Consider the following 26484-nt stretch of genomic DNA (forward strand, 5'->3'; position numbering starts at 1 on the left):
GAAAGCGAGCAGAAATGCTTGCATACGGGGCCCGATTCACCTGCGTTTACACCTCCCCCGGTTTCCTTTCCTTTTCCACACTCCAGCCTGCAGGGCAGCCCACAGCCAGCTCACCTGCTAGGGACATTGCAGACGTCTGCAGGCAGGCAGGCAGGCAGGCAGCCAGGCGGCTCTCCTTTCATTCAGGGAAAAGGTTCTCCTGCCTCTTGAAGCCAAGCACGAAAAGGTGCATGCTGGCTGGCTTGACAGTGCTTTGAGAGGCAGTGGGGTGGGGAAGCCCTTCCTCGGATCATGCTGAAATAGCCCCACGCACCCCCTTTTTGCTGCAAAATAGTCTGCAAAGCAGTCAACCAGGACTTCCCAGAGCTCCAAATCCCCAGCAGTGGCTGTCCTGGTGAATGCCTGCCTCACCTTCAGGAAGAAAATGCCAAGGATGTTGAAGAGGAGGCGGGCCCACCAGCTATAATTGCGCAAGATCTCAGTCTTGACAGCACCTGGATTCTGAGCATTGACAATCACTCCTGAAAGAGAAGGTGGGCCGTCCATCAACGAATGCCAGGGCAGCTGTCAGGCATAAGCCAGTTCTGCTACCCTGGTAACACTTGGGTCTCACATTACATTGGGCTGGATTATTCCACCCTGATCTTTATTAAGGGGTGGTTAGCTGTGTCTTGACTCATGTGTAATCATTATTATCTGTTGTCTTTTGGGCACCTGCTTAAGACCGTCCTCCTTCAACAAGCCTTTTAAGCAGAGACCTTCTCTCAGTCTGCATCTGTGTTGGAATTGTTTTTTTAGATGTTTTTTAAAATGTTTTGTTTTAAAGACATTTTAAATATGTTTTTAGTGTTTTATCGTTTGTTGCCCTGGGCTACTTCTTAGAGGAAGGCAGGATATAAATTAACTAAATAAATTAGAGAAATTTCAACACCAGAAATGTGTACATTTCGTCCCCACCTACCCCCACAATACAAGTCCTGGTCCAGCTACTTTAAGTGGCCCACGGTGCTGGTGTGATCCACCTGCTTAAAGGTCATCTTCATAGCCAGTTTGGAGGGTGCTGTGGAATGGTCCCCATCGCCCCATGGGAAGGGCTTGGTCCAGGTGCCTAAAGAATAAGCGCTGGCCTTTCATGTTCAGGGTGAGCCTTCGGGAAGCAGATCAGCAGGCAGGCAGCAACTCCAGGCAGAGTAGCCCCCAAACACAGGATCTTCCGTGGCCACAACTGCCAGCTGCTGGGAGACTTTGCTGAGTGCTGCCCCACATGATATGGGGAATTCAAAGTCCTCCCTCAGATATTTAAGGTACCTCCAGGCCACCCTGAAAGCTGCCATTTGATATCTACACAGACCAAGACTACCAGTAAAAGGAACATTTTTATATCTAACTGTCAACACTTGGGAGGAGCATGAGGCAGGCATTCCACAGCATAGAGCAAGCTGAGCCTGTGAGGATCCTGCTGCCGCACACACATCAGTCAGGCTCTGGTTGCCTCCACCGTAGAGCCCTGAAGGTGCTGCTGAGGGATTCCTTTTCTGCCGCCAGATGAAAGTGCAATTGGTTCCACTTGGCCCTTAACAGAGCACTATTTAGCTAGAAATGCCTTTCCCCATGGTCAAGATCCAGTCATATTTTTACTCAAAAGTAACCAATCTATGGTGCAACCACAGTTGGAGTATTCTGTACAGTTCTGGTTCCTCACATCAAAAAGGAGATTTCTGCAAAGGGCAACCCAAATAATCAAAGGGATGGAGCAAGTCCCCTACGAGGAAATGTTGCAGCATTTGGGGCTTTTTAGTTTAGAGAAAAGGATAGAAGTGTATAAAATTACGCATGGCACAGAGAAAGTGGATAGAGAAAAGTTTTTCTCCCTCTCTCACTAGAACATCCAATGAAGCTGAATGTTGGAAGATTCAGGAATTCTCTCCCACAGAAGGCCACGGCCACCAGCTCGGACGGCTTTCAAAGAGGATTAGACACATTCATGGAGAATAAGGCGATCAGTGGCTACTAGCCAGGATGGCTGTGCTCTGCCTCCATGGTCAGAGGCAGTCTGCTTCTGAATGCCAGTTGCCGGAAACCTCAGGAGCTTGTGCTCAGGTCCAGCTTGCAGGCTTTTCACTGGGTCATCTGGCTGGTTGCCATGAGAACAGAATGCTGGACTAGATGAGCCATTGGCCTGATCTCCCAGGCTCTCCTTATGTTCTTAAATGCGATTGAACGTTCCCCTAAAATATAAGCAGAAGCTTCCTCCTTGCAGCATCTCTCTCAAATGACTTCCTGTTCCCTGAATTGCCCCTCAGTTTGTCAGTTCCTGCTTGGGGGGAAACTTTAAATGCTGGGTTCATCTCATTAGTTTTTGCTTTCTTAATGGTGAACTAGTGACATTTCACAATAAAAAGGGGGCCTTAATTAAAATTAAATAAAACATTTTTTTCCAAAATGTATCCAACAACACAAAGTGATGTTGATGGGATGCTAGAAGTGGCGCAGCTGCCACCCAGTGGGTGAGAGACGTCAACTTTACGCTCACTGGGATTGTCTGCATGACTCAGTTCCCCATGGGGAACTCCATAGCCAGCCAATCCCAGCAGAAAGCAGAGCTTTAAAGACAGCAATGATCAGCTGACATCATCATCATTTATTACCTGCCCTTCACCCAGAGCAGGTTACAGCCATTTTTAAATACAGCATTAAAAACTATTAGAAACAACCTCAAACCATACTGTATACCACTTTCTGTGCCATCTGTACTGGATTGAAACTGATCCAGTACAGATGGGACAGTACCCTGGATGCCTCCATTGGACTTGCTCTAACGACGGCGCCCAACTCAGTCTGAATCTGAGCAACTTTGTCCCTAAAGTGCCTTGCAAAGTTGTTTCAGCAGGCCTCCAAAGGCGTCAGAGCAATGCTCTTTTGGCCAGATGACAAAAGCCCATTCACCACTTGGAAAGCTCTGCCAGACAGCTACTTACAGATGCAATCCTGGTAGAGAACTAAGCTTTCTTCGCCGCCACCAGTGCCACGTGGTAGGCACAATGATGCAACCTTATCCATGTACAGCCAGGTTTGGACTGAGATTTGTGCCACCCATGTTCCAGTTGCCAACCCTCCTGTTTAATCACACACAGGTCACTAGAGTTCCAAGGTGATCACCATGTGTGCCGTAGGAACTGCAAGGGCACTGAAGAATGATCATGTTGATGGCTGTACGCATCTCACCATTCTACACTGAGACAAGAGCCTCAACAGGAGCACCAGCCATGGCAGCTGGAAACCCATCCGATTCCATCCCAATGGGGCCCCCCCCTTGCAGAGTGGAGTAGCTTCATTCAGCCTGAACTTTACCAGGAAATGGTCCATCCATGACAATGGACCCTCAGTGAGTCTCCCATTCAGCAGAGCATTGCCAATCCATTCTGTGGCAAAGACCAGGTCGAGGGTATGCCAGCCACATCTGTTGGGCTACTGATGTCCTGGAACAGCCCCATGGAGGTCATGGAGGTCAGGAAGTCCCAGGCTGGCCCAACACCACAAACAATCCGTTGAACCCAGACCCAGTGCGGATTGGTCTCCTGGTGAGGGAGATGGAATTTTTACAGATGATTGCAACTCCCCTCTGTCCCAGGATGGCACTGCATTGAGTACCCACGCAGACGCAGCACTGGGCCACTCACCTGCCCAGGTTTTAGTTATACATGGCAAGTTTGACCCCCTATCCACGGATCAAATCATGGATGATAGATGTTCTATCTGGGCAGACTTGGCATTTGACAACACCACCATGAGGCCAGGGGGTCGGCTGACCAGCATCCCCAAATTCTGAAACACAGCAGGTGAAGCAGAGGGGTAAGGGCTTTGACGCCACTAGTCCTCCCCCGCCCCATAGGCCTTCACTCACCACCACCCTACCCACGGCACAGGGATGGCAGCCCCACTCCCATTCCTCTCTTGTTCCTGGCCAAGACACATACTTCCCTGACCCACCTCTAGAAAACACAGGAACGCAGCAGAGGTTATTGTCAGGGAACATCAAACTAGGTGTCATGCCTCCCTTGGAGAACTCATCACAGGATGAATGGGAATGGGAAACCTCAGACCCAGGGGAAGGGATGAGCAGAGAGGCAGCTCAAGACCCTTCACCCTCAGACAAGGAGCAGGACACTGCTGGAGCCCTCCTGTCAGATTCAGAGAGTGACCAGGAAGCTCCTCTGACCCCAGCAGAGAGGAGATGCCAACAGGTGTTGGAACAACAAAGGCAGTCTGCCCATTTAAGAATCACAAGTTCTTGCAAGAGGGAAGGCTGATTGCAAACATCTGGCCTCAGATGCTGAGCAAAAGGCCATGAGTGGCTTGTGCTCTTGCTGGAAACAACATTGGACCCCCATGTCAGATAGTTGCCAGCCCTGCTTGTGATTGGCTGCCTTCGACCCCACCCTGCCTGATTGGATCTCTGGTGCCTTGACTTTTGGACTGCCCAAGGACTCATCTGATCCACACTGCCTCAGCTCTTGCAACCTCTTTCAATGCTTGCAGTGTTTGCTGGCTGCTCTATCTCAACTCAAGCCCGACAGGTTTACAACCCACCCGCTGGCAGTTATGTGTTAATTCCTTTATTGCTACTATTTCAACTCATCCAGCAAAGGCTGACACTAGGAGACAGTCAAACAAAGAAAACCACCAGACAAGCCTTACATCCCAGCTCTCACCTGGGATAAAACCTCACCACCTCCCCCTGAACTCCCACCCAGGAAGGTCACAGCTTCATGCTAGATTGGACTCTCACTCCAGGAGAATGAAACCACATTCCACCAAGACACACCACTCGAGGCCACTTCCAGCCTCTCACCCTGGAAGTGGTCAAGAGGAAAACATGACAATCCCCCAGAGGGGAAAAAAAACCCCGAAGAATCAACACCACACAAAAAAACCTGCCCTATAAAACTAATTAAAAGGAGATGAGCCCTCACCCTTGCCACACCCCAAAGACGCAACCCACAGAGGAGATCCCCTTTGGTGCCATCCCACCAACAGTGCCACCCATCATCCCTGGCAGGCTTAGCTTATATTCTCCCCCTCCCCAGCACGACTGCAAGGTCTGCTGAATTGGAGGCAGCTGCTTCTGCAAGGTGGTGGGAGCCGACTCTAGAAGCCTCTGGGCCTGCTAATAAAATTGCTAGGAAAAGCCCAGACCCCCCCAAGTCTTCACTGGCACCCAGCCCAGATCTAGCCTTGAAGCAGACAGACTCCAGTGAGAAGGCTAAAGAAAACAATGAGGATAACTTTTCTGAGCCTGAAATTACATTCTCTCCAAGGTCACACAGATTAGATAAGAGATGCTTGCAGCTAAAAAAAAGTGCTCTCTGGTCCTAGAAGAAGCCCTTGGCTAAAAGCATTTGCCAGAATTATCCTGTGGAATACAAGTGCTCTCTCTTTTCTTATAGAAAAGTGCAGTGAAGCCTGTTAGATTTGTTACAACAATTCGTCAGGTTACTGCCTTTACCTTGCCTAATTTGTTCATGATATATATTTAGTCTGTGATTGTTTTTGTATCATGGGACATGGCTAGTTTGCTCCAGTTTTTGTATCCTGATCTGAGCCTAGAGTATGATGCTATGTTCCTGTGCTGACTACTGGAATAAAGTTTGATAAACCCAAGTCTTCGAGTCCTGAGTCTGCTTCTTTGGTTGGGACCCAGAACAATGAGTGGGAAGAGAGGTGCGCTCACCTGTCCCCTGCAGTCTCCGGGCCAACTCAGTGGTGAAGACAACATTCATGAGCTTGGTACTGTTGTAGGCATGGTCAAAGGACTTTGGCTGCTCATTTCCATTCAAGTACTTTACATTCACTTTCCCGTGGTGGTGTCGGAAGGAGGACACATTCACAATGCGGGCAGGAGCTGATGCCTTCATGATATCTGCAGGGTTTGAGGTGAGGTGGGGAGGGACACAAGAGATGAGCACAAAGAGTGAGTGAAGGGCCAAACCCAGCTAGAGAAAAGACCTGCCTTCCTCTGCCTCCCAATGAAGGAGGAATCTGGGTTGGGCTCAGTCTTACTGTGAAACACCCACTTCCCTCGCAGGCACAGCCGCCACTTGATGCGGAAGGGCCGTGGCTCAGTGGTATTTGAGCAGGGAATGTCTCCTCTCTGAAAGCCTGGAGAGCTGCTGCCAGTCAGAGTCAACAATGCTGTGCTAGATGGACCAGTGGTCTGAGTGAGCATAATTGTCATGGCCCCGTCAGAGGACTCATCAGATGAGGATGACTCGGGAGTAACAGCAGCAGACCCAGAAGGAGAAACGGAGGAAACTCCTGAGAACCCAGCTCCTTCTACCCCTCAGCTGCAGAGCACCCCAGACACAGCTGAAGCCCTTCAGCCAGACACAGACAGTGAACAGAATACTCCCCCCTCAGTTGCAGAACGTAGACAGCAGAAGGTCAGGCAGAAGAGGGGCAGGCCTGTCCACTTAAGGCCAAAACGCTGATGACTCACACCTGCTGACAAACCTGCTCCTTAAAAGTCAAACCTTGGCTTCAGCTTGTTGCTGACTACAACGTCAGGCGTGACCACTGTGTGTCTTCCTATCCCCTGAACCTTGACTTGGACTGATCTCTCGGCAAACTAGACCCGGACCTTCACTGACGTCTCTTCTGGATTTCTGGCTTGGCACGTAAGCTTTGAACGGCCTCTGCCCTTATCTTGCTTCCTCCTTGCTAGCCTGGCAGATTTATAGCCAAGCTACCGGCTGAGGACTTATGGCCTGGCAATTACCAAGGAATCTCCAGCCCTGCCTGCACCCCCACCGACGCTGCTGTCTCAGTGAAGAGCTGACAATAATGCAGCATCTTTTCTACCTAAGTCTCGGCCATTGGAGCAACAGGGAATGTCAGCTCCACAGTCAGCTATAGTAGCGTAATCCCAGCTGCTTCTCCTTTTACAAGTTATATAATGTGACCGCGCCGCAGATTTGTACAGTAACATTGTGATGTTGGCAGTTTTCTTTTCAGGCCTTTTTCTAATTATTCCTAGGATGGAGTTTGCCTTTTTCACAGCTGCCGCACGCTGGGTCATAGTTTGTCACTGAGTTGTCCACTATGACCCCAATATCTCTTTCCTGGCCAGTCGCTGCCAGTTCAGACCCCATGAGCGTATATGTGAAGGTAGGATCCTCCCCCCACCTCACATCTGCATCATTTTGGTTACATTGAACCACATATGCCATTTTTATGTGCTTTCACCCACCATGGAGAGATCGTTTTGGAGCTTTTCACAGTCGTCTTCAAGTCTTCACCTCTGTGGACAATTTGGGGTTAGGTGCAAACTTGCCCAGGGGATCCAAGACCCACAGCTTATTTCCTTCCTTTGCAAGAACTGCCAGCCTTTACCTCCCCAGATGAGAGCTGGCAAAGGGACTGAGCGAGAAGACCCAGGTGAGAGCTGTGGGGGACGGGGAGGAGCTGGCACCAGCGCCAACCAACAGATGCAGGAGAATATTGTGGAGACTCTCAACCTGTCTTTGTGGGATGGAGATACGCCACAAGGCCAAAGGGAACATCCATTTCTATGTGAGGCTTTATTCTCTCTCCTATAAATTGGTTTGTAAATTGTTGGATTAGGCCTATCTAATTGTATTGTTTTATACATTCACTTATTGACACACATGTTTTTGAGTTGCTGTCTTGATTGTTGCACATTTGATGTGTTGTGTGCAATATATTTGCATACAAATGAACATCGTGGTGATGAGGACAAATTGCCCATTTCCCCCCCTACTCTTGGTGATGCTCTCGGTTGGTGATCGATGGGACGACTAAGGAAGCAGCAAGAGTAATCAGTAGGAGGGTCAGAGACAAGGAAGAATCCCAGCCCCCCATTAAACTCAAGTCATTAACACACTTCACACCCATGGACATTCTAAACAGCCCCTGTGTCATAAATCCCCTGCAGACGACTTCACCTCCTTTTTGCACAAGACATTTGCCTTTTTCAAACAACACAGAAAACCCAATCTTGGTTAATTTACGGACTGACAAAATATTATTAGACAATTCAGGGACATACAATACATCAGAAATTATGCCAATCTTACTCAGTTTCACCATTCCTCGCGCCTTGACAATTCGTCTTGATCCATCAGCTAAAAGAACAGAGTCCTGCACCTCTCTTGCCGTGTGAAATAAACTAGGGTCCTTTACGAGGGTATGGGACGCTCCGCTGTCCAAAATCCAGTCCGTCTCCATAAAATGAGGCTTTTCTGCACTGACAAAGTTCACACTGCTCTGCTTCCAGCCTCCATCTCTGTTTCTTTGCTTGACTGCACAGTCTCTTTGAATGTGCCCACGCGCTCCACAAAAATAACAAGTTTTCAGCCGCTGCTGCTCCTGCTTGCTTCTGACAGCTTCCTTCGGCTCGGCCTTTTTCGCCTCCTGTCTCCGCTGCCACTCCTGGGACAAATCCTGCAACGCGTCCCACATACGTCTGGCTGAAGGTTCATCTCTCACGTACATCAGTTGAGAATCGGATAGAGCCAAGGTAATAAAAGCCTGCACCTTCTCATATTTGCGCTTCCAGGCCGCTGTTGGTGGTACCGGTGGGGTCCCTTCAATAACATCAAATAAATCCTCTTTTATCAGGAAAGCCCGCATTCTCATCTTCCAGCTGGCGTAATTATTTTCCATAAGCCTTTCCATGTTTACAGCCATCTTCGCTCTGTCTGGCACAATCAATCACGCTGCTCTCTGGAACTCAGTCTGCAGCTCAGACCACTTACTCACTCTGTAACGTGCGCTGGATCTGGGCCCATAACCCTGTTGATGTGTGCGGTATTTGCGTTGTAAGCGCTGTTACATTAGAGTATAAGTTGGTCAAGAAACTCCAGAGGCAAGAGATAGTTTAAGAGTCCATTTACTCAGGACATTAAGGCATGTAAGCTTAAGTTTCGTTTTCCCATACAGCAAGAGAACACACAGAAAGCTGCTGCTTCTTCAAGAACCAAAACCCCCCACAGAAAAACATACACAGAGAAACTGGCTGAGCTCGGCTCCAGCCCTTATCTCACGTTGCCTAGGAACCAGCAACCTTGACAGCCTGCAAAGACATAACAAAACTCTTCCTTGCTCCAGGCTTTCAGACTTGATGGAAAATAACCCGTGGTAGTATTGCCTAAGGGTCAACACACCCTTCCCCCCGGGCAACTGGTTTACACTCTGGATGCTTCCTGAATTCCCCACCAACAATTCCTGGGGTCACGCTATAGGGCGGGGGGGCATGGAAGAGAAGTTGGGCCTTACCCAGCAGTAAGTTGGTGAGGAGGAAAGAGCCCAGGAAGTTTGTGGCGATTATCAGCTCCAGACCCTCTGCGGTGACCATGAACGGCAACCCTAGAGAGGGAGAGAGAAGACGACAGAGGAGCTGCCTGGACATGGGGGTGTTACTGTTGCAGCCGTGGCCCCCAATTGAGTAGCGGCTGATCCGTCCCCCAACACCCTCCAGCTCAAGCTGTGCCATTGCCCCCTAATACTTATGAGGTCCTCTTGTGGTTTCTCTGAACTTCCGAAATGCGACTGGCACTCATCCCTGCCACCCTTCCTTGGAAAGAGCAAAGAGCTCTGCTTGAGCAAACACCAGGAAGGGCACAGGGAGAAGCTGCCTGCTGGACAGGGCCAAGCTGGGGCCACGAGCCCAGCCCCCTCTTCCAAGGGCTCCTGGAGGGGTCACTGAGCAGCAGCAACAACAAGGTGTCTTGTAGCACCTGGAAGACTAACAAATCTATGACAGCAGAAGCTTTCTTGCTCCAGAGAATGAATGGTGTTAAGGCTTCAAGGTGCTCGTGACCCTTCATTGCTTCCAACAGGGGAAGATGCTGGGGGGGGGGTTGAAGAGCTTACAAGTAAGGTGTGAAGGTGGTTGCCCTCCAACACTTGTGCCCAACAAGAAGAGCAGTAGGCTGGAAGCAGAGCCCTAAGAGGAGCGAGCTCTCCGAATACACAGTGGCACCCTCTGCTCTCTCCCCCTCCCCTCCCCTCCTGGTGTCCAGAGTGGCAGAAAGAAACCTTTGATGCAAGTAGCATAGTTCTGCATGCTTAACTCACAGCAGCGGAGACTGTTATGGGCTTTGTTGAAGGCCACATGGAGAGGCCATGCGTGAACAAAGATTTGAACACTGCCACCATCACCACCTCTTTCCCGGCCCCATCCTTCGGGGCGCTCAGTTCCTTACAGACCTGGATTCTACCATCTTCGCACCCCTGTCAGTTACCTACGGCCCCTGCATTATTAACCAGGATGTCCAGCCGCCTCTCCTCTTTCAGGAACTGCCTGGCAAAGTCACGCACCGAGGCCATGGAGCTGGTGTCCAGAATCCTCAGGTGCACGTTAGGATTCCCCGTGGCTCTTCGGATCTCCTCCAGCGCAGCCTCCCCTCTCTCTCTGCTGCGGCAGGCCAGGATGGTCCGTGCATTTCTGCGCGCCAAATCTAGTGCAACCCATTTGCCAATCCCTGCGGGGAATATGTCAGTCAAGGACAGCTGCCTGCACAGCACAGACAAATCTGCACCCAAGCCCCCCTGCTTTTCCTAGGCCATCAGCCACTGAGTTACATCACCAGATTTCTCACCAGCATAAAGGCCTGCAGTTCTGCTGAGGCTGCAGCACTGGCTGTATAGTTCAGCTTTTTCCCTGATGTGTCTTCATCCCAGGCACTCCTCAGCACCCTCCCCAGACCCTTGTGGTACTGAGCTAGGAACCAAGTGTGTCCCAGTGGCAGCTGCACCAGTCAGACATGACTTTGCCAACAGGCTGGGCCTCCCACAGGCTGTGTCCTGCTGAGTGGTGCAAGGCAACACGCATAGGGGTGCTCCAGGATAGGGCACTTAGCTGGAAGGCTAACAAACAAACAAAAGTCCTTAAACAGCTCCGCCCCTTGCTCAGGAAGGAAGCCTGCCTTCCTGCCTTCAAAGGAAGGAAGCCTGAGATAATCCTAAGGAGTTAAGCCCCAGCCGATAGTTGAGCCATCAGCTTGGAAGATTACTTTTAAAAAGTAATAAATTACAGTTACATGGGCCCAAAAAAGTAGTAATTACTGTTACAATTACAATGGCTCTGAAAGTAACTGATTGCTTTACTTTTACTGAAAAGTAATTGCTACAATTACATTTTAGTTACTTTAAAAAAATGCCTACAATGTGCTGGTCTTGGCTGCTGCACATCTAAGTAGCCTAAAACAACATTAAAAATAAGCACACACACACAGAGGGTAGTAGATTTTTTTTTTATCCGTAGGATTAACAGAATGGCATAACAGAATCTCACATCCCCTCACCCCACCCCCAGCAATCATGATACCCCAACACACATATTTTTTGTATATATATTGCCTCCAGCTCTTTTCTCCTTCCACTCCTGTCCATTTATAAACAATTGCTTTCTCCACCCCGTCTCGCTCTCCACCTCCTCCCTCGTTGCCTCCTAAGCACCCACAGAGCATGAAGGAAGAACAATGCTGCACAGAAGCCCAATTTGAAGCACATGATTTTTATTCACAAATCAGAGGAGCAGAAAACTTTCCCTGCTCCCCCCCCCAAGTAATGCGCAAAAGTAATGCTGGAAACATTACAATTACTCCTCAAAAGTAATGAAGTTACTACTCGTTCTATTACCAGCAAACTGTAATGAAGTTACCCACTCGTTACTCAAAAAAGAAATAAATTACAAGTAATTCGTTACTTGTAACTAGTTACTTCCAAGCTCTGCAATTAACACATCATTGGCTGGCAGCAGTAGCTGGGAGGGACCAGCCACACATATAAAGTCAGAGCACCCTAGCGAGGGAGCCTGCTCCACGAGCTAGAGGGAGCCCCAGCTGACAAAGCGTCAAGGCGAGTTAAGCAGCAGAGCGAGTTCGGCAGCAGGGCAAGGAGGCCAGCCCCCCCCACTCTGCCCATCTGTTCCCTGACCTCAACTAAACCACAGTCCCCAACCCATAGACGTAATAAATCTTAAACAAAACTATGCAGGTAAGAAGCTAGCAGGGGTGTGGGGGCTTTCCAGTGTTTTGCACTGCCTGCAGCATGTACGACTATCTGCCTGTTGGACAGAAGTCGTGGGTGTGCTCTCGGTGCAATGGGCTCCTGGCTCTCCGAGAACGACTTCATTTCCTTGAGGCCAAGGTGGCTGACCTGGAAAAGCTGAGAGAGGCTTAGAGGTGTGTGGAGGAGGCCTTCAGGGACATTATAGCTATGTCCCACTCCAAGTATGATAGCTCTCCTGCTATCACGGAGAACGATGGTCTCGGGGAAGGAGAGCATCCAGCTGAGGAAGAGGGAAATGATCCCTTAGAAGGGACCCATTCCTTGGGGGATGAGCAGCTATCCTCTCATGCCGAGGATATATCTACAGGGGGTGGAGGGATCCTTGTAGTGGGTGATTCGATCATTAGGAACATAGACAGTGGGGTGTGTGATGGGCGTGCAGACCACAAGGTGTTTCGCATGCCTGGTGCGAAGGTTGCGGATATCGCCCGTCATTTAGATAGTTTGGTAGACAGTGCTGGGGAGGGGTCAGTGGTCATGGTGCATGTTGGCACCAATGACATGGGGAAATGCAGCTGTGAGGTCCTGGAAGCAAAATGTAGGTTGCTAGGTAGGATGCTGAAAGCCAGGACCTCCAAGGTGGCTTTCTCTGAAATGCTACCAGTTCCACGCGCAGGACCAGCCAGACAGGCACAGCTTTGCAGTCTCAATGCATGGATGAGACGATGGCGTCGGGAGGAGGGGTTTGGATTTGTTAGGCACTGGGGAACATTTTGGGACAAGCCGGGCCTGTACAAAAGGGATGGGCTCCACTTGAACCAGAATGGAATCAGACTGCTGGCACTTAAAATTAAAAAGGTGGCAGAGCAGCTTTTAAACTGACTGAGGGGGGAAACCCGACAGGAGCTGAGGAAGGTCCTGTTCGGAATAAACCTCCCCCCTGGGATAAAGACCAAAGAAATGATAAAATTTTAAAAGGGGTAGGCCTAGAAGTAGGCATTGTGAGAGCAGGGGCACAGGATATCAATTCAGAAGGGCAAAATTACCACAGGCCAAACCACAAGTGCCAAAGACACTTGAAGAGAGACACTGCTTACAAGTGCCTGTACGCTAATGCTAGGAGCCTCTGAACCAAGATGGGAGAACTGGAGTGCTTGGTCTTAGAGAAGAAGTTTCATTCATTCATTCATTCAGAAGAGCATTGATATAGTGAGCATAACGGAGACCTGGTGGAATGGAGAAAACCAGTGGGATATGGTTATCCCTGGATATAAACTATATCGGAAGGACGTATTGGTGGCGGAGTCACTCTATACGTGAAAGAAGGCATTGAATCCAGCAAGCTCAAAACCCCCAAAGAGGCGGACTCCTCCACAGAATCGTTGTGGGTGGTGATACCATGCCCCAGGAGGGATTTAATACTGGGAACGATCTATCGTCCCCCTGATCAAAATGCTCAGGGAGACCTGGAGATGAGATATGAAATTGAGGAAGCATCCAAACTAGGAAATGTGGTAGTAATGGGTGACTTCAACTACCCGGACATAGACTGGCCGCATATGTGTTCCAGTCATGACAAAGAAGCAAAGTTTCTAGATATTCTAAATGACTATTCCCTAGACCAGTTGGTCATGGAACCGACCAGAGGGACGGCAACCCTGGACTTAATCCTCAGTGGGGACCGGGACCTGGTGCGAGATGTAAGTGTTGTTGAACCGATTGGGAGCAGTGACCACAGTGCTATTAAATTAAACATACATGTAACTGGCCAATTGCCAAGAAATTCCAACACGGTCACATTTGACTTCAAAAGAGGAAACTTCACAAAAATGAGGGGATTGGTAAAAAGAAAGCTGAAAAACAAAGTCCAGAGGGTCACATCACTCGAAAATGCTTGGAAGTTGTTTAAAAACACTATATTAGAAGCTCAACTGGAGTGCATACCGCAGATCAGAAAAGGTACCGCCAGGGCCAAGAAGATGCCAGCATGGTTAACGAGCAAAGTCAAGGAAGCTCTTAGAGGCAAAAAGTCTTCCTTCAGAAAATGGATGTCTTGTCCGAATGAAGAAAATAAAAAGGAACACAAACTCTGGCAAAAGAAATGCAAGAAGACAATAAGGGATGCTAAAAAAGAATTTGAGGAGCACATTGCTAAGAACATAAAAACCAACAACAAAAAATTCTATAAATACATTCAAAGCAGGAGACCATCTAGGGAGGCGATTGGACCCTTGCATGATAAGGGAGTCAAAGGTGTACTAAAGAACGATAAGGAGATTGCAGAGAAGCTAAATGAATTCTTTGCATCTGTCTTCACAGTGGAAGATATAGGGCAGATCCCTGAACCTGAACTAACATTTGCAGGAAGGGATTCTGAGGAACTGAGACAAATAGTGGTAACGAGAGAGGAAGTTCTAGGCTTAATGGACAATATAAAAACTGACAAATCACCAGGCCCGGATGGCATCCACCCGAGAGTTCTCAAAGAACTCAAATGTGAAATTGCTGATCTGCTAACTAAAATATGTAACTTGTCCCTCGGGACCTCCTCCGTGCCTAAGGACTGGAAAGTGGCAAATGTAACGCCAATATTCAAAAAGGGATCCAGAGGGGATCCCGGAAATTACAGGCCAGTTAGCTTAACTTCTGTCCCTGGAAAACTGGTAGAAAGTATTAGTAAAGCTAGATTAACTAAGCACATAGAAGAACAAGCCTTGCTGAAGCAGAGCCAGCATGGCTTCTGCAAGGGAAAGTCCTGTCTCAGTAACCTATTAGAATTCTTTGACAGTGTCAACAAGCATATAGATAGAGGTGATCCAGTGGACATAGTGTACTTAGACTTTCAAAAAGCGTTTGACATGGTACCTCACCAAAGACTTCTGAGGAAGCTTAGCAGTCATGGAATAAGAGGAGAGGTCTGTGATGTTCCTATATTAATGTATATCAGAGCTTGGAAAAGTTACTTTTTTGAACTACAACTCCCATCAGCCCCAGCCAGCATGGCCACTGGATTGGGCTGATGGGAGTTGTAGTTCAAAAAAGTAACTTTTCCAAGCTCTGTATATGGTAAGTGTTGGTTGTTTAGAAGATACATGGTAAGTGGAGTGAAAGAGGAGGGGGAGTGAATGGGCAGTAGAATGCTAGATGATTGGCTGAGTGTTTAAAATGGCTGAACGTATAAAACGAAGAGTGAGAGTGGAATCTGGGGGGAGAAGAGAAAGAGTGGGTTGCTTGGTGGGGTTTAGAGAGTTGTTTGCCAGGAGAGAGTGGAGAAGGAGGGGGGTGGAGTTCGGATTAGTATTGAGTAAAACCATATGCTTATGTGCCTTAAGAAGAAATCTTGTTAATCTTGTTAGCTTTGTTATCTTTAATAAATACTTAATTTGGTTTACCAAAGGCCTGATCCTTGGCTGGGGTTTCACAGACCAGAAGGGAGGGTAAGGTAATGACCAAGGCTGAAGGGGAACTGTAACAAATGGTGGCAGCGGTGAAGAGAATAACAATACCAGTATTCAGAGTCTCTGGGAATACTAGTATTAGGACGTGACTGGTGGTTGCCTAGCAGGGGGATCTGTTGAGAGCTGTGCTAGAGCGGGGAGAGAAAAAATAAAATAAAGGACAGTCCGGACTGGTGGAGTCCCTGGTGGTGCCTAGTGACAGGCAGTAGCCACGCGCAGGTAGGAACCTGACAGGGAGAGCCAGGGAAGGGCGTCACAAGGTCCTCTTGTGGATAAGGAATTGGTTAAGAAGCAGAAAGCAGAGAGTAGGAATAAATGGACAGATCTCCCAATGGAGGGCTGTAGAAAGTGGAGTCCCTCAAGGATCGGTATTGGGACCTGTACTTTTCAACTTGTTCATTAATGACCTAGAATTAGGAGTGAGTGGTGAAGTGGCCAAGTTTGCTGACGACACTAAATTGTTCAGGGTTGTTAAAACAAAAAGGGATTGCGAAGAGCTCCAAAAAGACCTCTCCAAACTGAGTGAATGGGCGGGAAAATGGCAAATGCAATTCAATATAAACAAGTGTAAAATTATGCATATTGGAGCAAAAAATCTGAATTTCACATATACGCTCATGGGGTCTGAACTGGCGGTGACCGACCAGGAGAGAGACCTCGGGGTTGTAGTGGACAGCACGATGAAAATGTCGACCCAGTGTGCGGCAGCTGTGAAAAAGGCAAATTCCATGCTAGCAATAATTAGGAAAGGTATTGAAAATAAAACAGCCGATATCATAATGCCGTTGTATAAATCTATGGTGCGGCCGCATTTGGAATACTGTGTACAGTTTTGGTCGCCTCATCTCAAAAAGGATATTATAGAGTTGGAAAAGGTTCAGAAGAGGGCAACCAGAATGATCAAGGGGATGGAGCGACTCCCTTACGAGGAAAGGGTGCAGCATTTGGGGCTTTTTAGTTTAGAGAGAAGACGGGTCAGAGGAGACATGATAGAAGTGTATAAAATTATGCATGGCATTGAGAAAGTGGATAGAGAAAAGTTCTTCTCCCTCTCTCATAATACTAGAACTCATGGACATTCAAAGAAGCTGAATGTTGGAAGATTCAGGACAGACAAAAGGAAGTCCTTCTTTACTCAGCGCATAGTTAAACTATGGAATTTGCTCCCACAAGATGCAGTAATGGCCACCAGCTTGGATGGCTTTAAAAGAAGATTAGACAAATTCATGGAGGACGGGGCTATCAATGACTACTAGCCATGATGGCTGTGCTCTGCCACCCTAGTCAGAGGCAGCATGCTTCTGAAAACCAGTTGCCGGAAGCCTCAGGAGGGGAGAGTGTTCTTGCACTCGGGTCCTGCTTGTGGGCTTCCCCCAGGCACCTGGTTGGCCACTGTGAGAACAGGATGCTGGACTAGATGGGCCACTGGCCTGATCCAGCAGGCTCTTCTTATGTTCTTAAGGCATCAGCAACAGACCTGCTCATTATGAGGGGCCAGGAGAGAGAAGGGCCCAGGGGGCCCAGCCCTCTACCGAGTGGTCAGCAAGTCCAGCCAACAACGCTTCCTTCTCTCTTTCCCTTCTTTGAGGTGCTCAGGGTGGGATGGAGAGAGGAGCTGTTATTAATTATCATCATCATCATTTATTACCCGCCCTTTACCCAAAGGTCCCAGGGCAGGTTTACAGCAATAAAAGCAATTAAAAACAACCTAAACCCCCCAAAAAGGATGGGTCCTAAAAATATACGTCTCGGCTGTCAAAGGCCAAATTACAGAGGCATGTTGTCAGCATTCACCTAAAACTGTACAATGACGTTGCCAGACACCCCTCAGTGGGGAGGGGATTTGTCCTGCTCTCGCCAGGTGAGGTGAGAAGGAGGCGACAAGCACAAGTGAGCGCAGCACAAGGGCAGTATGCAGGGTCAGTCCGAAGTCAGAGTCCAGAGTCTACCCCACAGCCAAGGGGGTCAGGCAGGACTCATGGTCAGAGCAGTCTGGGGTTAGAAGCCAGGCAGCCTGTAAGCAACGCAGGTAAGGCGCAAGGCAAGAGACAGGTCCACGGGCAGTATGCACAGGTCAGGTGCAGAGCTGGAGTCTAGATCTTGTTCCAGCAGCCTAGCACTGGAGTTTTTATGCTGGAGCTGCTGAACCACACCCAGGCCTCTGCTGACTCCCATGGATCACCTGCAGCCAGCGGAGTCTGGGCCTGTGGTCGGGCACTCCTCCGGATGGACCAGGTCTCCAACTGGTGTCCAAGGCAACAGCTCTCCCTTGGGCTCGGGGGCTGTTCAGCCTCAACGTCAGAGACCAAACTTGCCCTGGGTGCAGACGGCGTGTCCTGGGCCTTGTCATAGGACCCTGGTCCCCCACCCTCAGATGGAGCCTGAGCCAAGGCTGGGTCCAAGACCGGAGCCTCCTGGTCTTCCTCTCATGAGCAGTCCCCTGGTTGGGATCTCTGTTCCACAACTGAGGGGCCACCACAGAGAATGCCCTCTCCCAGGCTGCCACCACCCTGAGCTTCTGGGGGTGGCAGAACTACCAAAAGGGCCCCCTCTGCTGATCTTAACACCCAAGAGGGTCTGTAGGGAAGGAGGCAGTCAAAGAGATATTTGGGGCCTAAGTCGTTTAGGGTTTAAACACTAGCATGAGCACCTCACATTGTGCCCAGAAACAAACTGGCAACCAATGCAACTGTTTTAGACCAGGGGTTAAATATGATCTGGATGGAACCCTAGTCAGTAACCTAGCTTTTGCATTTTGGACCAATTGAAGCTCCCCAGTCATCTTCAAGGGCAGCCCCATGCAGAACACATTGAAATGTGCAGGGGTTGGACTCGATGGCCTACAAGGCCCCTTCCAACTCTATGATCCTATGAAATCATCCAGGCTGGAAGCTACCAGAGCATGGAGTAGTCTGGCCAAGTCACCTGTGTCCAAAAGGGGCTGAAGCTGGTAAGGGAGCCTCCTCTAGCCCGCTGCCCTCCAGATGTTTTAGTCTACAGCTGCCGTCTGCCATGGACAGCATGGCCTACCATGCCGCCACACACACACTGCCTGCAACCATCTCCTGTGCTCCCCACCCGCTTTGCGTTGCACATTGCAGCATGTGCTCTCTCTCCCCTTACTCACACGGGGGGCGGGGCGGTCCTGGCTCCCAAGCTGTGTGGGCAGAGTGGGGCTTATCTGCACGTGGGGAAGAGTGCCTTCCCTTTGTGTGCGTGTGTGAGTGTTAGATAATTCATATATAACTGGGTCACTCATCCAATTCTCTGCTGGCAAAGGCCGGGCACACACTGCCCTGAACCATGAAATTGCCAATGGCCAAAGACTCAGCCAACACTTTTGCCTTCCTTGCAGGATCAGAGCCTGGGTGATGCAGGGAGCAGGACAAGCCTCACCAGCCAAACAGGGCTCCTCTACAAACCCCAAGAATGAGGGGGCAAGTGTACTCGCAGTCACCGCAGTCTCCCCCTCCCCACCTCAGGCTAAGGGGGAGGCGTTACGCTGCACTACTCTTGGCCTGAGCTGCAGGCCGTCACTGTTTCAGACTGGTGTAGCGCCCCTTGAAGTAGTTGCAAGTTTAGGCGAGACAGAATGCCTTTCCTGGATATTTTTTCCTTAATATAATGTTATTTGCTATTTAATCTTTTGTACAATGTATTGCTTTGCTGATGTATTTTTATATTTGTGTTTACTTTTTCTGTAAGCCGCCTTGAGGGCCTTTTGGCAGAAAGGCAGGGTATAAATCAACATTAACATACCATCACAGAGCACTGTTCCAGCTCTCAGGGGGCAACACCCTCCAAACCCAGCACCCCACTCACTCTTCTCTCACACAAACGCCTGCTGTGCCTCCAGGTATGCGGGACACCTTTGCTCCTCTAGATGCTGACGGGCTTCACACCGAGGCAATACTTTTGTTCAAGCAGTGCGTGCGTTTGTTTATAAACAAAATGAACCAGCCCCCACCAGCTCCAGCCAGCGTGGCCAATGGTCAGGGATGATGGGGGGAAGAGAGCCAAATGCTCCCCAACGGGTGCTCTGGGCCCCTCAAAGGAGTCCTCGAGTTCTCCCAGGAGCTTTGGCCTCTGTCTTGTCCTCCCTGCCCCTGTAATTTTTGGTCAGGCATGCAAACAGCTAATGGGGGGGGGGAGAATTGAAGCCTTGCCTGGAGGGCTGCTTGGGGACTGGCAGGAGCACGGGGGCTGCTTCCTTAGCCTCCTCTGCTGCTGCTCAAGCTAATAAACAGGGAGGCGGCTGCATCCCCCACCCCCCCACCCAAGGCTCAGGTGTCACGTTGACCCTAATCAGTGGTCCTAAGCAGTGGGTCCTTGTTTTTAAAGTGTTCTGTCAGAGGAGCTGGATCCTTCCTAGGATGGAGGAGGCGGGTCCAGGGCTAACTTTGTCCCCAGCTCAGCACTGTTCCTTCCAGTGAGAGAAAGCTGAGGTGCAGGATGCCCTTGTTCAGTGGCTGGCAGAGATCATAGAATCATAGAGTTGGAAGGGGCCTATAAGGCCATCAAGTCCAACCTCCTGCGCAATGCAGGAATCCAAATCAAAGCATTCCTGACAGATGGCTGTCCAGCTGCCTCTTCAATGCCTCCAGTGTCGGAGAGCCCACTACCTCTCTAGGGCATTGGTTCCATTGTTATATGGCACTAACAGGAAGTTTTTCCTGATGTCCAGTCGAAATCTGGCTTCCTGCAACTTGAGCCCATTATTCCATGTCCTGCACTCTGGGACGATCGAGAAGAGATCCCGGCCCTCCTCTATGTGACAACCTTTCATGTACTTGAAGAGTGCTATCATATCTCCCCTCAGTCTTCTCTTCTGCAGGCTAAACATGCCCAGTTCTTTCAGTCTCTCCTCATAGGGCTTTGTTTCCAGTCCCCTGTTCATCCTTGTTGCCCTCCTCCTTCCAGTTTGTCTGCATCCTTCTTGAAGTGCGGAGACCAGAACTGGACACAGTATTCAAGATGGGCTTCTCTCTCCCTAATTGGCTTGGGACCACCCTGCAGGGGCCCTTAAGTGCCACCTCCTTCCATGTGTTCTTCCCTGCAGGCTCCCAGCACCAGCTGAGGCTCAGCACCAGATGGCATACGACTGGGGGGACCAGGGCCAATATGGCCTCTTCAGTGGTGGCGCCCACCCGGTGAAACCCCTCCCCAAGGGAGGCTGGCAAAAACGCGGCTATGTATGTATGTATGTATGTACTGCCTTCAAGTCGATTCCAACTTATGACGACCCTATGAATATGATTTTCATGAGGCTGAGAGGCAGTGACTGGCCCAAGGTCACCCAGTGCTCTTCATGGCTGTGTGGGGATTCAAACCCTGGTCTCCCAGGTTGTAGTTCAGCACCTTAACCACTATTTTTTATTTTCTTAGTTTGATGGGTGTTTGGGGAAATTATTTTTGGGGTTTATTATTGGATTGGGACACTGTTTTAATGATATGTTTCAATGTGTTAGCCACATTTTTCTTTTGAAAATTAGGTGGGATATACATTTTTAAAATAAATAAGCCAATAAAATGGTGCTCTGTCCCTTGCTGCAAACACTCACCCAATTTAATTAAATAAGAAGAGCCTGGTGGATCAGGCCAGTGGCTCATCTAGTCTTTGAATTCTTTGCATCTGTCTTTACAGTGGAGAATATAGGGCAGATCCCAGTGCGTGAACTAACTTTTGCAGAAAGGAAGAATTGCAGAGTAGCAAGAAAGCACCTGAGTGGGCTTTGTGTATTTGAATCCTTGCTGAATATGACACCTTCCTTGGAATTAGTCACATGGAGGCTTTAAGCTTCAAAATAAGACAAAAACTACTTTATTCTGCAAGTACATCATTGACTATTACCCCATTGTCCTACAAGCCCAGCATCACTCACAGACTCACCACTGTTGGCTCCTGTGACAATGGCAGTTTTGCCACGCAGGTCCACGGGACAAGTGGCAGGGCTCCATGACCCCCTTCTTCTTACCCAGAGCATCACAGACAGAAACAAGGAACAAATAAACCAGGTGGGGTGGGAAATTAGAGGGAGCACTTCCATCGTAGAGGCCGTCTTGCTGAGATCTGGTACGATGGCCTGACAGGTGAGTGGTGGAGGTGAAATTCTGTCTCCTGCTGTTATCCCTCCTCTTCCTCCTCCTGGTGCTTCTGCCAGGCACCCAGATCCAGTGCCTGTAGAAAAAGGGATTGCTTGAGGTCTGGCAGCTGGCAGCCAGGAGCAGAAAAATGAAATGCACTGCCTTCAAGTCGATCCCAAGTTATGGCGATACCACTATGATGGTAAGCGGTATTCAGAGTTGGTTTACCATCGCCTTCCTCTGAGGCTGAGAGGCGCTGATTGGCCCAGGATCTCCCAGTGAGCTTCATGGCTGTGTGGGGATTTGAACCCTGGTCTCCCAGGTCGTAGTCCAACTCTCTAACCACTACGCTACACTGGCTCTCTGCCAGGAGCAGAGTCCAGGTCAAATAAGTAAACAGTATTTTTGCTGGGCAGCCAGCCAACCAGCCAGAGGTGGGTGTGAGAGACCGCTGTGTCAGTTTGAGATTTTTCCCTGATGGTGAACTTGGATGGCTTTAAAAGAAGATTAGACATGGAGGATAAGACTATCCATGGCTGCTAGCCATGCTGCCTGCATTCTGCCTCTGCGGTCAGAGGCAGTGAATGCCAGTTGCTGGAAATTGCAGGAGGGCAGAGCGCTCTTGCGTCTGCCTGGCCATGGAGAGAACAGGATGCTGGACTGGATGGGCCCCCGCTGGCCTGATCCAGCCACATGCTCTTCTGATGTCCCTATACCATGTCAGACCATTAGTCCATCTAGCACAGTGTTGTCTACACAGACTGTCAGGGGCTTTCCAGGGTGTCAGGCAGGGAGTCAATCCCACCCTACCCGGAGATGCCAGAGGTTTGGGTTTTTTTAATGCATGTTTTCCCCATTTCCCCCTTTAACAATACAAGTAACAAACATGAACCATAAAAGGGGGGGGGGACAAAGCAGCAAAACATGACAAGTCTTAATACCATTAAGAAAATCAGAGATATGTTTTTTAAAAGAGAGAGAGAAAAGAAAGGGGGGAATGAATGAATAAAAGTGAATACATAAATCAAGGGGACGAGAGGTGGGTTAGGGAAGGTGAAGGGAAGGAAGAAGACCTACATGGCAAAAGGATCATGCAAACAGCTCCAAGCAGGGGTCTCAGAGTATTTAAGTTCTTTGTGCTTCCAAGTAAAAGTACCGCTTTCATGTGCTGCAGGGGAGAGCAATCAGGAGGGCTGTTCGATCCCAGTGCTATAAGACCAGTCGCTTGGCTATTAATCAAGCACGCAGGGACTAGCTAGTGTCCCTCTGTCAAATTCCAGGACATTGGGGCATAATGAAGCATAGCATGAACATCTGGAAATTTTAGAGGCGTTCCTCGAACTAGGTTAATGCAAGTAAGGACTTCTGCCCCAAATTGGACCACTACAGGGCAAGACCAGATCATATGTTTCAGTGCTGCCCCCATCTCACCACAACGCCAACACATGCCAGGAGATGTAATATGCTTCTGACAGAGGTGGGGTTTTTTTTTTCCAATAACCCCCAAACAAGTTTCTGCAGGATAAGATGCAGCCTAAGGTCCAGGGAGCAGAAACTTGCAGCAGCCAGTGTTGATTGCCGTTGTTTAAAATGTATGGGGTGTTCCAGTTCTCTGTTCCAGTCCTCCGTAAGGCCACCTGTATCAAACTTCCCAGTCCCCAACAAAGTTCGATGAGAGAAAATTGTGGAAAATTGCACTGAGCTATCAGATCCTACAACAAATCTGGGGCTGGGCCATAGGTCTCGAGACCAAGCGATGCTGCAACTGCAAATGCTGCCACTCGGCTGAAGATGGCAGCCTACACTGATCTTGTAAGAGGGAAAAAGGCAAGAAGTCCCCATCTTTGCTTATCAGCTGATCCAAGGTAGAGAACCCCCCAGTCACCCAACTCTTCCACAACACCATCTTGCCCCCAGTTTTAAGAGAGTGGCTACACCACACAGTAAGTTTCTAATGTGAATAAGGGTCAAATGCCAACTGCCATCCAAACCTCTCTAACCACTACAATGATGGTGGAGAGTGAAACCACCACCCCCGAATATGTTTTGAACCCAGTGCTCTCCACCAGACAATGGAGACACATGAAAAGACACCAAAGAAGCCCATGGCATAGAATGAATAGGCACAGGATTCTGCCAGCATAAATCGCTCACCAAAATATCAGCCTTGTGTTAGGGCTCCAGACCAGAGAACTTAAAGCCCCCTTGCTCAGTCGGCAGAAAGTGGAACTCCTCTCAAGACACAGAGCAACCTAAGTAGGAGATTCATTTTTATTACATTCACTTTGCCCCACAGACTTGAGGGCAAACATGCCCATCAGTCCAAATCAGACTGTATTTTCTTAATTTGGGTAAAGTTACTAGTAACTATAAAACTAATGTCTTTTGGAACCAAAATTCCTAAGTAAGTCAATTCAGTAGGGCACAACTGGAAGTTCCAGGCCCTGTAAAAGCTTGGGGGCAAGCGATCATCCAGGGACATGGCTTCTGATTTTGCCCAGTTGATACTATATCCAGAGAGGTGCCCAAAGTTATTAATGAGAGCCGTTAAAGCAGGGATGAACCTCTCCGGGCTTGTGACAAAAAGCAGCATGGCATCAGTATACAAAAGCACTTTATGTTCCTCATCTGCCACCCAAACACCATTGATATCAACACATTTATGAATGGCACAAGCCAAAGGTTCTAAATATACGCAAAAAGGTAATGGTGAAAGAGGGCATCCCTTCTACATTCCACACCCCAACAAGAATGGAGGGGAAAGTATCCTATTAGTAAACACTCTTGACTGAGGCCTCAAGCAGAGCAACTTCACCCAATTAGAGAACTCCTGAGAAATTCCAACGGCTTCAAGGGGTCGGAATAGGAAAGGCCAAAGGATCTTAGCAAAGGCCTTTTCCTCCTCTAGTGAGAGAAGGACTGACGGAAGATTGTGGTGTTTATTCAGGGCTACAAGATTGGCTAACAACCTGAGGTTGTCCGACCCCTGACAACAATGCACAAATCCCACCCGGACTGGGTGAAAAAGACTAGCAATCACTCCCTGCAACCTGTCTGACAAAACTGCAGTCAATATTTTTGTGTCCACATTTATCAGAGAAATTGGTCAATAACTAGTGCATAAAGAGGAGTCCTTACCAGGGAGGACAGAAATATGTGCTTCATATAAAGGGCAAGGCCTCATCCGGGGCGGCTCAGGATTTCATGGTCTCCATGACAACCATGGGACTGTCCCAATATGCCATTGGCCCAACACATGTAGCAGGGCATACTCTAGACTTGGTTTTTGCAACTGGACATGGAGATGATGATCTGAATGTGGGAGGCCTTACATCAGTCCCTCTGTCATGGACAGATCACTGCTTGCTGAAGTTTAGACTTACAGCGGCTTTTCCCCTCTGCAAGGGTGGGGGACCTATTAAGTTGGTCCGCCCCCAGAGACTAATGGATCCGGATGGTTTCCAAAGGGCTCTGGGGAGTTTTCTGGCTGATAGGGCTGGCGCTCCTGCCGAAACTCTGGTTGAACTGTGGAATACAGAAATGACCCAGGCGGTTGACATGATTGTTCCTGAGCGCCCTCTCCTGTGTAGAGCTCGTATGGCTCCATGGTATACCCCAGAGCTGAGAGCAATGAAACAATATAGGAGACAACTTGAGTGCAGATGAAGACAAACTCCTGGTGGATGCAATTACACACTGGTAAGTGCCTATGGTAAGCTGTATTTAAGGGCAGTGAGGGCAGCAAAAAAACAGTATTTTGCTGCCACTATCAAATCATCAATTTGCCACCCAGCAGAGCTCTTCATAATTGTCCGGGAACTATTACACGCTGGCCCCAAGGACATGGTAGATCCATCTGAGGCCCGCTGTAATGAATTTGCTAGGCACTTCCAGGATAAAATCTTTAGCATCTGCCAGGACTTAGACTCCAGTGTTATAGCAGGTGAATCAAGTGGGGTATCCAGAGCACAGCCTTGTCCTGATTTCTTGGATGAGTTTCAGTTGGTGCAGCTTGAGGACGTTGACAAGGTGCTTGGACATGTTCGTGCAACCACTTCTGTGCTGGATCCTTGCCCTTCTTGGCTAATAAAAGCTAGCAGGGATGGAACATTCGGCTGGGCCAGGGAGGTGATTAATGCCTCTCTGTGAGAGGGGGTGGCCCCTGGCTGCCTGAAAGGGGCAGTAGTGAGACCACTCCTGAAGAGGCCCTCCCTGGACCCAGAAAATCTTAATAACTATAGGCCGGTAGCAAATGTTCCATTCCTGGGCAAGGTCCTGGAACGAGTGGTTGAAGGCCAGCTCCAGACACTCTTGGATGAGACTGATTATCTGGATCCATTTCAGTCGGGTTTCAGGCCTGGTTTTGGCACGGAAACAGCCTTGGTTGCCCTGTATGATGACCTCTGTCGGGAGAGAGACGGGGAGTGTAACTCTATTGATTCTCCTTGATCTCTCAGCGGCTTTCGATACCATCAACCATGGTATCCTTCTGGAACGACTGGCTGAGTTGGGAGTGGGAGGTACTGCATGGCAGTGGTTCTGCTCCTACTTGGCGGGTCTGCTCCAGAAGGTGGTGCTTGGAGAACATTGCTCAGCACCCTGGACTCTCCATGCTGTCCCCCATGCTGTTCAACATCTATATGAAACCGTTGGGTTTGGTCATCTGGAGCTTTGGAGTGCGTTGCCATCAGTATGCTGATGACACGCAGCTCTATTTCTCCTTTTCATCTTCTTCAGGTGAGGCTGTCAATAAAGCTGAACCAGTGTCTGGCTGTGACAATGGACTGGATGAGGGCTAATAAACTGAGGCTCAATCCAGACAAGACTGAGATGCTGTTAGTGGGTGGTTCTTCTGACCAGATGGTGGATGTTCAACCTGTCCTGGATGAGGTTAATAATAATAACAACA

At 49.1% G+C, this 26484-nt stretch overlaps 1 protein-coding gene across 3 annotated transcripts in view; it reads right to left on the minus strand.

Moving 5' to 3' along the window:
• The window catches only part of LOC133363947 (retinol dehydrogenase 11-like), a 49519-nt gene that overhangs the window by 4812 nt on the left and 18223 nt on the right, over nucleotides 1-26484 (minus strand). The window contains exons 1-5 of one of the 3 annotated variants that reach the window (XM_061583741.1): nucleotides 21382-21856; nucleotides 10263-10502; nucleotides 9295-9384; nucleotides 5732-5920; nucleotides 412-521 (exon numbers count right to left, since the gene is read on the minus strand). In XM_061583741.1, the coding sequence (XP_061439725.1) occupies nucleotides 412-521; nucleotides 5732-5920; nucleotides 9295-9384; nucleotides 10263-10502; nucleotides 21382-21538 (786 nt within the window). In that variant the 5' untranslated portion in view covers nucleotides 21539-21856. Of the gene's footprint in view, nucleotides 1-411; nucleotides 522-5731; nucleotides 5921-8093; nucleotides 9092-9294; nucleotides 9385-10262; nucleotides 10503-21381; nucleotides 21857-26484 lie in introns of those variants that run through there. The other 2 variants (XM_061583742.1, XM_061583739.1) reach the window with 2 other exon arrangements.

Source organism: Rhineura floridana, chromosome 9 (assembly GCF_030035675.1).
Source record: "Rhineura floridana isolate rRhiFlo1 chromosome 9, rRhiFlo1.hap2, whole genome shotgun sequence".
Taxonomy (NCBI): domain Eukaryota; kingdom Metazoa; phylum Chordata; class Lepidosauria; order Squamata; family Rhineuridae; genus Rhineura; species Rhineura floridana.